The sequence below is a fragment of the Mirounga angustirostris genome, unplaced genomic scaffold (assembly GCF_029215605.1).
Source record: "Mirounga angustirostris isolate CCGP_5_RB_7025 unplaced genomic scaffold, mMirAng1.0.hap1 SCAF_3, whole genome shotgun sequence".
Taxonomy (NCBI): domain Eukaryota; kingdom Metazoa; phylum Chordata; class Mammalia; order Carnivora; family Phocidae; genus Mirounga; species Mirounga angustirostris.
Genome location: NW_026991711.1, coordinates 101784980 through 101797394, shown reverse-complemented (window position 1 = coordinate 101797394; position 12415 = coordinate 101784980). Strand labels below are relative to the sequence as shown.

At 43.3% G+C, this 12415-nt stretch overlaps 1 protein-coding gene across 7 annotated transcripts in view; it reads right to left on the bottom strand.

Annotated features, from left to right (window-relative positions):
* Window positions 1–12415, bottom strand: part of MGAT5 (alpha-1,6-mannosylglycoprotein 6-beta-N-acetylglucosaminyltransferase) — a 336998-nt gene that overhangs the window by 21882 nt on the left and 302701 nt on the right. For all 7 annotated transcript variants that reach the window (XM_064586440.1, XM_064586441.1, XM_064586438.1 and 4 more), the window contains 2 exons: window positions 8457–8573; window positions 2122–2196 (listed from right to left, as the gene is read on the bottom strand). In XM_064586440.1, the coding sequence (XP_064442510.1) occupies window positions 2122–2196; window positions 8457–8573 (192 nt within the window). The remainder of the gene's footprint in view (window positions 1–2121; window positions 2197–8456; window positions 8574–12415) is intronic.

Below are 12415 nucleotides of genomic sequence, written 5' to 3'. Positions count from 1 at the left end.
TAATAGATTTATAGACAACGGGCCACATGAGAACTTTAAAGAACGGGCTGCGATTCAAGAGTCTTCAGATAAACTTGATAAAGAGTCTTCTACGTGGTGGTGAGTAAGCATCTTTCCTGAGAGAAAGTGGAGACAGGAGAGGAGGAAGTGGGTTTCAGAAGCGGCTTTGGGGACCCTGGTACAATCTCAGCTCGATTCCTGTGATGGTGGTAAGAGGCAGGAGAGCTTAAAACTCCCTGCCAGAGGAGAAGCCGCAGCTCCTCTCGGCACCTGTGGGAAGGTGAATGAAGGCAGGAAGTCCAGCTCCACACACTGGCCCCTGCCTGCTAGGACACGTCTGCGCTCAGACCAAACCAGCATCGAACCCGGAGTCCACGATGTGTGAGCCCACGACCACAAATCTTGGTCCCCGTCATCCAGAGCATGGGGCTATTCCTGCCACCTCCCGGGATACTGTGAGGACTGAGCGAGACAACGCGCTGGGACGTGTTCGGTACGCACTGCAGTGCAGTCTGCACATAAAAGGCTGCCCGGGTTAGGGTGCTGATGTCACCGTCAATCAAGGCACTACATAAAGACTGAATGAAGCGATGATTCAGATGCTTAGCTCTTGTGGTAAAGTCGGGTGAGTCATATTATATTGTATTATATGACATCACAATATAATTATACACTGTGACAGGATACATAGTATCATCTATTAAGTAATCAACAGTATCAGTTTGCATTTACGGAGCACGATGCGCCAGCCCTGTTCTACGCACTTCCTGCCCTAAGAGGTCTACTATTGCCCTTATTCTACAGGAGAGGAAACTAAGGCCCAGAGAGTCTGAGTAACGCACCCAAGTCATAAAACCAAAAAATTGTGAACCCAGATGGCGGGGCTGCAGAGCATGGCCTCTGGCCACGAACAGGCACCCAGAATATCAGACATGCTGCCCTGAAGCCTGTGCCCACCGCTCTCTCTCTCCAATAGCAGCAGCCAGGACTGCCCAGGGCTCTCCAGCCTGTCGCCGCAAACCTTCCCTTAGAAACCTACCTGGGACCTCCGGTCTACACCTACTTACATTTTCAACACACCACTGCTATTTTAGCCTGCACGGTCCTCATCCCCTATTGTGTAAAGATCTTTTGATCATCCCAAGACACTCTGCTTTGCCTTTTAAGAGGAGACCCCCTGCCCACAGGGGTTCTGAATCTGTCTATTTGTAGCTCTGAGCTGCTTTTGAGGACTAAGGAAACAGAATGATGCCAATGGTGCTCTTGGCCTTTACTGCCATGAGAGCACAAGCCAGAGTTTGCAAGCTCTGTTGGGGGTGGTGGACTCTTGGGTCCCCCCCCCCAACGTTAGCACTGAAACCCTCCTTTTATCTGTTTTATACTTAGGCTTCATGTAAAGTTTCATTTGAAAAGGGGTCGTGTTTGAGAAGATATTTGAAAACCACTAAAAAGTCCTAACATATTTGGAATTATTGAACATATATTAAAAGAATGCTTAGAAACCCCTGGTTTCAGCCCCTGCTGTTCTTAGGGTGAGAAACGAAGATCAGGCAGGATCAGTGAACAGTCTCTCTGTCCCTCTCCCCACCCAAGTCCTTGTGATGTCCCTCCGAACCCATTCAGGGCACAGGTCTGATGGTTCAGGACGGCTTTACCTTGACCATCCAGTCTCTCCCATTCTAAGTTTCCATTTTGACCTTCCACCATCATAAAGAACATTCTTTTTAAATTTTTTTTTTTATTTTTAAGATTGTATTTACTTATTTGACAGAGAGAGAGAAAGAGTGTGAGCACAAGCTGGGGGAGCTGCAGAGGGAGAGGAAGAAGGCGGCTCCCTGTTGAGCTCAATCCCAGAACCCCTGGGATCATGACCTGAGCCAACGTCAGACGCATAACTGACTGGGCCACCCAGGTGCCCCCAAAAAGAACATTCTTAACCCAAGGGCAGACTAAGTCCCTTCGGTGACCATGACAGTGCATGCTTCAAAATTCCATCAAGCCATTACCCAGCTTCTGGAGCCTTCCAAAGCAGGAAAATAACCACAGAAACACAATGAGCTCTTAGCTGTTCATGAGAGCCCCCTGGCGTGATGGGTTAAAAGGACTTCTGAAGAGCCTTACCTGTTTTTCAATGAAAGCGTTGATTCTCTGTAGCATTCCCTCACATGTGAATTCGTATGGCATATATGGCTCAATCTGTGGAAATAGACCATGGTATCATGAAAGAGGAGGACACAGAACCTAGGACACTTACCCAGTCCTCCCCTGATTCACACACACTCACGTGCCTCAAGAGGGGCTATGACTAAGAACTCGGATGTCAACAGACCTGGGTTTACAAGCTCACTCTACTCCTCGCCAGCTGTGGGACCCTGAGCAAATCACCCCCCATCTCTGAGCTTCAGGTTCTTCATGTGCCAAACGGAGAGAGGAAAAATCTACCTCTTTTAAGCTGTGGTGAAGGTTATGTGAAAAGAAAAAAAAGTAAAGTGCTTAGTTTGGTGTCTAGAACACAGTAGGCATTCCCCAAAAGGTGGGGAGTATCACTGGTTAGAGGTTAAGCTCCACAGGGCAGGCTCCATGGCCACGGGGCTGTGGGGCTCACGGGGGAATACAGCAAACACCTGCTGAATGGATGCTCAATGCTAGGAGGGCACATGATGAGTGGTTAAGGAGCCAGAATGGTGACAAAAACACTGGTCTGCACTTGTAGGTGAAGTTAGCACATACCTAAAGAACTTGTGGGGCAGAAACAGAGTCACAAAGTGCCACAAAGAGTTCAGCCAAGAGGCCCAGGAGGCTATAAAGTCAAAGCACACTTCCACTCATGCTGGGCTTTTAAAGCCAGCTAGGATTCCAGCAAGCCAAGATGTGGAAGCCATTCCAGGTAGAGCGAGTGGTAGGAGGTGAGACAGGCAAGAAGAATAGCAGGTGGGTAGAGCTTGGGATCGCAAAGGCTGGAGAGACAAGGCTGGGAAGAGGTTCACTGGATTTCCACAAAAGGATTTCTATACTAAGGAGCCCAAGCTTTATTTGAAGGCAGGAGGAAATCCCAGAAGGTGCTTCTCTGGGGTGGGGGAGGCAATGTGATCACTGTTTGGACACCTGGGGAAGGAGAAGACATGTGGGTTTGATCTCTGTTGCACAGCGTGTGTGCCAACACTATGAGGCTTGTGTTTTGGGGGCATCCAGCAAGTATTACCAATCTGAAATGGAAATTTTACTTTTACACTTGGGACAAAATCACTACCAATCCAGTCTGACAGCTTCAGAGAGCCCAAGAGCACCTGGGAGCAGCAGGACAGAGGGCCGCTGCTTAGACCTACACTTGCCGATCTCAAATTTACAGGGTGGAGAGCTGGAGAGAACACCTGTGAGTTGAGGCCTGTGGAAAATGGGACAGTTGACAGAGAAGTCATCCTCCCATGGGCAGCCAAGCAGCTGGTCACAGGGCACCTTCTCCCCTTTTTTTGTATGTCGATTCACACATTACATATGAACTCTTCTTTAACCATGACTATTAATTTCATAATACATCTTCAAATCCACAATCATATAATGCATCACACAGGTTTTATCTCAGCCATCCCTGCCTACATCCATCCAGAGAGAGCTAAAAGAGGCTGAGTCATAAGTATGATACTACCGGGGCAGGACTATTCTGCAAGAACACAGGTCATCTCGTTCCTCAATAGATCACCTCAGAAGAGCTCAAAATACTTAGAAAACTGACTTCAATGTTGCAAGCCTGCTCCTTCTCACCTCAAGCTTTTGCACGTGCTGTGCCCTTTCCAACCCAGACATAGCTCTTCACACCAAAGGCAAATTTTTCTTTCCTTTTAAAGGGTATTTATTTATTCAACCTGTGGGTGATTCCAGAGGCTTACTAGGACTGGTCTACAGATAGGTCTCCTCTCAAAGGTTCACAGAAGGAACAGAAAGAAACCACAACAGAGGACTTGGCATATCAGGCTCATTTATGTGGTGACAAGTAGAATTTCTGGAGTGAAATAACCATTGGTGGTCATCTGTCACAACATCAACAGATCTAATTATGTGGTAGGAAGGAGGCTGAATATTCAGGGGCCATTCCTACAACTTATTCCAAAGGGCATCCTTTAGAAATCCTTTAGAAATGGAAATGAATTATCTCAAAGGGCAATAAATTATTTCAAATGCAATAAATACAGAAAAATGGCTCTTCCTGTGTCCTCCTACTAACCAAACCCAATTTAACCAAAGGGATGCTGACTCATTAATTACTTGGTGGCCTGTTCACTGTTTTAAATAATATGAAGCCAAATGACTTTCCTATAAAGGAAAAGCAAACAAACAAACAAAAAAAAGGTAACTGTATTCTTAAACCACCCCTGCCAATGGGTTCCACCAGCCATCCTGCTGTGGACAGGAACAGGGCCCTTTGTGTGGGAAAGTTGTCCAGACTCCTGGCTTTGGATATAAAAGAACCCTGGCAAGCCTCTGAGGTAGGAGCTATTGTGGGGACTGGGGCAGGAGGCCTGGGATAGTTTTCTGCATGATAATCCTTCAGGAACAAGTCAAGGCCTCCTTGTGGAATGGAATGAAAGGGAATGCTGAGAGCACATCCAGTTATGGAGAAACCGAAGTGGGGCCAGTTGTGGAGAAACAGGGAAAAGGACCACTACTCACATGGCCACAGGAAGGAAGCCTGTAGGCTATACTGTGTACTTCCTGCTGGCCCTGGAAACCTTCCATTATCTTCCCACCTTTTCCTTCCTTTTCTCTTTATCTCCCTTCTTGTGAGATGTCCTGTCTCTTCTAGTACCCACTCACTGCTCTAAGTCTGAGTACAATTCCTACAGGGAACTGCTCTCAGAGATCAGCTGACCCTGGACAGAGGTGGCTTGGCATCACTCAATGAGAGGTGGTCTTGGAAGGTACCAGAAGACCAGAAGTTGGGTCCTGACTGTCTCCTCTATCTACTAACCAGAGAATTTTAAGTCAGACATATTCTGCAATTTCTCTTGATAATTTCAAATGTAAACTAGGTCATGCCATTCCCCTGCTCAAAACTTCCTGTCATACTTAAAATAAAAATCCAGAATTCTTAGCATGACCTGTTTTAAAGGCCCTACACATTCTGCCTCCGAGGGACCTTTTTTATGGTCTCCATTATTTCTGATGAGAAGTTGGTGGTCTTTCATACTGTTATCCCCCTAAGTGTAATAAATTTTTCTCTGGCTGCTTTCAAGACTTTTTTCCCTAATTTTTTTGTTTTCAGCAGTTTGGCAATGATGTATATTTGTTTTTCTTCATATTTATCTTGCTTTGGGTTCACTGCGCTCCCAGGATCTACAGGTTGATGTCATTCATTCATTTCAGAAAATTCTTAGCCATTATCTTTTCAAATATGTCTTCTGGCTATCCACTCCTCCTTCTGAGATTCCAATTATACATAAATTGGGCTGTTTGATATTGTCCCATAAGTCTTATGTTTTTTCTTAATTTCATTCTTTTTTCTCTTTTTGTTTCAATTTGGAAAATTTCTCTTGATAAGTCAATATCTTGATAAGATATTGATAAATTCACTGATATTTGCCTCTGCTGTGTATACTCTGATGATAAGGCCACTGAAAGAGTTCTTCATTTCCAATTATTTTTTAAGTTCTAGCATTTTTTCCTTTGGTTTTGAGAAAAAGTTTCTAGCTTTCTATTGAAATTCCCCATCTGTTCACATATACTGTCCACCTTTTTCACCAAACCTTCTAATACATTTATCCGAGCATTTTGAAGTTGCTTTCTAATAAATTCCAACACATCTGGGCCATCTCTAGGTCTGGTTTTAATGAGCGTTTCCTCTCTTAATGATGGGTCATTATACCTTGCCTTTTTGAGTGTCATGTAATTTAAAATCTTGTAATTAAATATGAGAAAGCCTGGCACTAAATTTCTGACCCATTTCTAACAAGCGTAAGGATTTTAATGACAATAGTTTTTGTATTAATCTCATTACTTACTTCACCTCTCAGTCCCACTCTTATCTTTCCCTTTACTTCTTTCCATATTTCTTTTCCTTTCTAAACTTTATAATGCACTAGTCAAAAAGACCTAGGCTTCAATCCAGGTTTTTACTACTTACTAGCTGTGTGATCTTGGGTAAATTACTTAATTTCTTTAAACCTCAATCTTTTTATCTGTAGAAGAATTATGTGAGATAACGATTGAGATAAGGCTCATAATGATTAAATGAGATAAGGCTCATAAAGATATAGAGAGATTCCAGATGTGTAGAAGAGATTCTCTCTACATAAGAGCTACTATTATAATTACTATTTTTCTCACGTGGTCTTGAATAATTTTTGGAATAAGGTGGAAAAAGATCGATCAGAGTTTTAAAATGTAGAGCACTAGAGGTTCCATGGAGTGAAGAGAGTCTATCTCATGTAGCAATGAGCAAATACAACTCAGTGCCTCACTCTGTGCTTTCTGTATCAGGCATTCCCTTAGATTTTTGTTTGACAAAAGCGATCTATCACCTAAAAAGTTTTGTACTCCATGATCCAAGATTTTCTGCCTCTACGTTACCTTTTCAATTACTCATTTTTCAAGGGTATGTGCACTTAACCAAGTGTTGTGGGTTGAATTTATGTCCCTCAAAAAGAAAATGCACAAGTTCAAACTCCCAGTAGCTGTAAATGTGACGTTATTTGGAAATAGGGTCTTTGCAGATGTAATCAAGTTAAGATGAGGTCCCAATTAGACTGGGGCCTAATCCAATATGACTGATGTCCTTCTAAGAATGGCAAAGACAGACACACAGACACACAGACACACAGGTTAAGGTGCTGCAGCTGCAAGTCAAGGAAAGACTGGGGCCACCAGAAGATGCAAGAGGCAAGGAAGAATCCCCCACTATAGGCCTTGGAGGGAGCACGGTCCTGCCGACATCCTAATTTTGGACTTCTAGTCCCTGAAACTGTGAGAGAATAAATTTCTGTTGTTAAAGTCCTGAGAAGCTAATACCCTAAGGGACTCAGGGACTCAAGAAAGAAAGATAGAACCATTAGCCTCCATAGGAATGACTCTCTGGTGGTGAAGCCCTGGCTGTGTGGCAGATATTCTGAGGCAACCCAGTGGGGCCACACTCCACTCAGCCTCTTCCCCTTTACTCACACTGTGCCTTGAACCCATGTCCCTCTGGTCCACTTCTCAGTTCAGCTTTGCAAATTCCTACTTTTCCTAAAAGACTTAACCCAGTGCTGCACTTTCCAGAAAGCTTCCTCCAACGTCCACTTCTCCATCTTTTGCATGTTGTTGTTGGCACTGAACACATTCGGCAAATACCTATCCCTCCCTCTCTCAGTCCATTAGGTGAATCACTATGCTGGGTACAGAGTACAGCAGTGAGACAGATATATTTCCGGCCTTCATGTTGCTGGCAGTCTAGTGTAAATCCAGACTGTTGATCACAAAAATAAGAATATTATATGTGTAATACTAATAGTGACTTAATAAAAACAACTAAACACTCACTATGTGGTAGACGTTCCACTTAAGGGCTTTATATTCATTATCTCATTGACTCCTTACAAATACCTATATAGTAGGTACTACTACTTAAAGAGATGAAGAAACTAAGACTCAGAGGTTAAATAACTGCCTGAGGGGACGCTACTAGTAGGTGGTCGGGCTGGAACCCCAACCCCAAGCTAACTGCAGCCCGTACTCCTTACAACCATGCCTCTACTGCCTCTCCTAAATAACTGTTAACAGAGTATAGTGTTCTAGTAGGAGGAGTACAGAGAGCAGGGTGCACCCAATAGTGTGGAAGGCAGTCGGGGGGGTTGGGAGAGGTAAACTTGGCCCATCCCCACTGGGCAGTAAGCCTCCTACAGGCTGGGAGCCAGCCTCAATTATGTTTATGGAAGTGAGTGTCCCCTAAAGTGGCTCAGAGGGTGCTCTGCCTACAGTAGGTACTTAATAAATGTCTGCTAACTTGATCAGGAGAATCCAGAGATGTCAGTTACTTATAAATACAAAATTCTATTAAGATGTTTAGGTAAAAAAAGTCAAATGAATAAATGCTATATGAAAACATTTCCCAGTATTTCCTTAATAGCTCCTATCATTCTTACTTTTTGGTAGGGGAGCTGGTTTGTGTTTTCTGATTTCTATGAGAGCGACCATCATTAAGCAGTGAAACAAATGTAATTCAACCTCCTACTATTATATCTGGGACCCAGCAATCATGCCAAAAGGTTCTGGGGAGTCCACGCACACAGGGGCACCAGCTCTGTTCCCACCCTCCAGTGCACCCATGAACCCTCCCCGGGCCAAATCCTACACTGTGGCTCTTTTCTAATCTCAGAGTTAAGCTGACATGGAAATGTTCTAATCATTCTACCAGAGGGCCTGTGAGGCTTTCCACACATTCCAGTTCACAGCACAGATGGGGAAAACGGAAAAAAAGATACAACCTTCTGACTTAAAATTGCTTTCACGGCATCTCCCACTTCCTCCTGATTGCTGAGGTCAACCGTCCAAACGTGGGGCCGGCCGATGAAAACTTCAGCATAAGGATGCTGGGATGTCAGCTGGAAGAGAAAGACAAAGCAGCTCAGTCTCACAAACTTTTTTCTTTTTTTTTTTAAGCCTTCTGTGCTAGATGAAGCGTTTTGTTTTTATGGCATTGTACTTTCATAGCTAACAAGACATTTTTGTCCTTCCTTGATGATCAAAACCTCCTGAGGACCCATAAGTAGAAAACAATAAAAGAATGAGAGCTCCACATCTTGAATCCCACTTGGAAATGTCAAAACCAGGTGCCACAGTGGCTGTTACAGGTGGTTCCGACCCCCAAAGCTGCACCAAGATACAGGTGGTTCCGACCCCCAAAGCTGCACCAACTGGAACAGTTAACTCTTGGTCATATCGCAGCCCTGAAAATCCCCTTGGTCTAAGTAGTATCTGTTACAAGACACAGGTTAGGACACACAGGTAAGCATGAGAAAATTATAATAAAGCCAAAAGCTTTAAAGTCATAAGAAGATGAGTAATGGCACATACGAAATGTGAAGAAAGAGAAATAAGGCTACCAGAAAAACAGAATTTTGGAATGGTTTCAGGACGAATCATTAGCATCATGTTGGAGCCTTAATACTGATAAAGACAATTCAGATTCAGCAAAGCTCTAAATTTGGAGGTTTTATTTTAAGAACAAAGGGTCCAAAGAAACCCAGGATGAAAGCTGGTGATTCTCCGTTCCTGAAGGGTCCTTCCTTTGATAGCTAAATTTACCACCACCCAAACTGGCTTCCACCTTTATGCTTGTATCCCTTTCAGGGAGTAATGGGAAGGGAGCTTTCTGGACATTCGTGAGAGCATTTTCAGTTCTCCCGAAGACTGGGGGTGCTGCCTTGAGCTGCGCCCGAACCTATGGCTGAGGACCGGGGGTTGCAGATGGCTCACGAGGCCCTAAAGTCCTGCACGAGGGGGGCCGTCCGCTCCCCATTCAGCTTCCACCTGCCCTGCAGGGCTTCCACATGGGGTCACAGGATCCAACTCTCTGGCACAGTTTTAATATACATTGAATTTCCCAGGAATGTAATTACCATGTAAATCAAGGGATGTTTGTACTGTGTTTTCTTTAGAACTTCACCCATAAGCTGTTAACCACTTTGGAAAAATCAGGGCAGCCGAGTCAATGTCACTCAGATGAGGTGAGTCTCCATTACAACATATCCAAATCAGTCTGTATTTGTAGCTCTCACATTAATGGCAATTGCATATGTATGTATACATATATATATGTATAGGCACTTTTTAACTTAGCTTCTCTTTTATAATATCACTTATAAGCAACCATAAGCCCTTACCAAATAAGGGCTAACCATATTCAGCTGAATGTTTTATTCTTCTTAAGTACAAACTTACTCATTGTAAGGAGGAATGAGACATGTTTTCTACTATAGTTCTTGGGTATGGCATAATATTCCTTGACTATATATATACTGAAATATGTATTTCCTTATTGAAAATTATTTTCCTTTATGTTAGGGCTAGGGAATCATTCTTTTTTTTGAAATTACATATGTAGGCAGGGTATATTATTTAGGAATTTTATTTCAGGACAGAAAAGTAGATTTTACAATATACTTGTGGGAGAAATACAGGTGTTGGGTCTGGTAGGGTTGAGGCTGTTTCTTTAGAGGTGAAGCTGGTTCTCTTTTTCTTCAGACTCCAGTATACACAGAGGACGGGATGATTTAACTGGCCTCTCTCCATCTCACTCCTAGCCACCATTCTTCGTATCCTACCCTCACCAACTGTGTGCGCGCAATACTTAGGGCAGGAAACCCAGAGTTTAAGTTACTGGGCCTCAGCTCCCAGTTGTCATTGGTACCCTCTCTCATAGAAATCATGATTCTCTCTCTCTCTCTTTTTTTGAAGAGTTATTTATTTGAGAGAGAGAGAGAAAGTGGGGGAGGGGCAGAGGGAGACAGAGACTCTTAAGCAGACTGGCTGCTGAGTGTGGAGTCCGACATGGGGCTCGATCCCAGGACCCTGAGATCATGACCTGAGCTGAACTCAAGAGCCAGACGCTTAACTGACTGAGCCACCCAGACGCCACTGGAAATCATGATTTTGAGGAGAAAATATCCTAGACTTTCCTCCTGCCTCCTCTGCCAGAATCACGCCCCTTGCTGGCCTGTTCAGTTCCCCATTCTTCTGACACGTACCCTCTTCTTTCGCTCAGCCACATGGTCAGTGATAGAACCTACAGAGTGACCACAGCCCCTCATGGAGCTGGGGAAGAATCCTTTTCTCTTTTTTTTTTCCTCTCAGCACACATTTTAGATTCAACACATATCAGTGAAGCCCCTGGCTGGCTCAGGCACTGTGCTGATGACCCGCATATGCATTATTTATCATGTTTCCTGTGTATCAATCAGGATTTTGAGATTTACAGGGGTTTACAATTCTGCAAGACCACACAGCCAGGAAGTAGCAGGGCAGATTCAAATTGAGGTCCTTCAACAACGCATTAGCTTTGGACGGAAAGGAAGATGACAATTTTACAGTACCTACAGGGTTCTTTAGACAAAGGCGAAAAGAAGCCCAAAATAAACTCCAGTCTTTTAATCACGCTCCTAAAACTTGCCAAACTAAAAAAAAATCCCAGGATTGAATTTATGCCTGCAGTAGAGCTTTTCTGAAGACGAGCAAAATGTCACTCCGTTTTCACTTGGTGGCCTGGAGAACAAACTGATTAAATCTTCCAATGGAATCAGGGGGTAAATTAAAGTTGTCATCAATGTCACTATGCAGCCACTTAAAAATTGGCAGTCTCTCCCCCCTCCCCTTTATAAGGTCCTTGCTTATTTGCAAGGTTGCTCTAAGCACTTGGAAAATACAGAATGCTGAGCCATTATCATTTTATTCATTTATATTTACTGAGGGTTACTAAATTTTAATGAGTAAGGCATTTTGTAATTCATTATTTCCCCTCTGAATGTTATGCTCCTCCCTGTTAATTTATTGAGAACCATCTGATCTGAGCTACTTCACTGTATATCAATCAGCAAATTTACTGGAGTATAGTTTGTAAAAGTAATGAAAATCTTATTAAATATGAAACATTATTACAGAGTGGCTATTACATTTCTAAGGAAAACATGAGTTCTCTTTATGGAAAAAAACCCTGAAGCCAGAGAATTTCTAACAGTTTACAAAATGTCCAAATAATGATTAAGAACCTACTAATGTGTTTCCCAATATAAAGATAAAAATCCAATTTATATCACATTGAAAGTATAACCTGAACCGACCACATTACTTAAGGCATATGGAACTTTTTCCCTTGAGTATACATCGTGGTTTTAAAAATTGGTCCAATGTAAAAGACAAAACTGTCAGGTAGAAATTTAGACTTTTTGTCTCCAAGGCAAAGAAGGGACATATATGCAATTTATACAGATTGATTTATATGGATCAATTGTTGCTTAACTGGAAAAACTAGCAAGGGCACAAAAAATAGCTTTGCAATTATGTCCACTTTGGTTAAAATTTTTCCATTTGCAGAATAAAAAAAAGAATAATTGATTTCTAGGGATTTTTGACCCTTGGGCTTCTGTAGGACTGCTGATAGCACTCTCCCAGTGAAAAGCGGTTTTGGTTAGGGGGATTTTGTGGCTTTTGTGGGCTGAAAGGGCAGAGTGGGTGGCCCACCTGGCCTTGAGGTCAAGTTCACTGGGTCCTCCCAAAGCTGGCTCCCAGCCTGCTCTCTGCACTGTCTCCCGCAGAGAAGGAGACAGACATCAGATGGAACCTGCCCTCCTGCATAAAGCAGAGTGACCTTCTCGGGATTTCCCTCCAACTCATCAACATTCATGCCTTTTAGGCTTGAACCCCACCCCCATCTCCTTCCTTCCCTTTA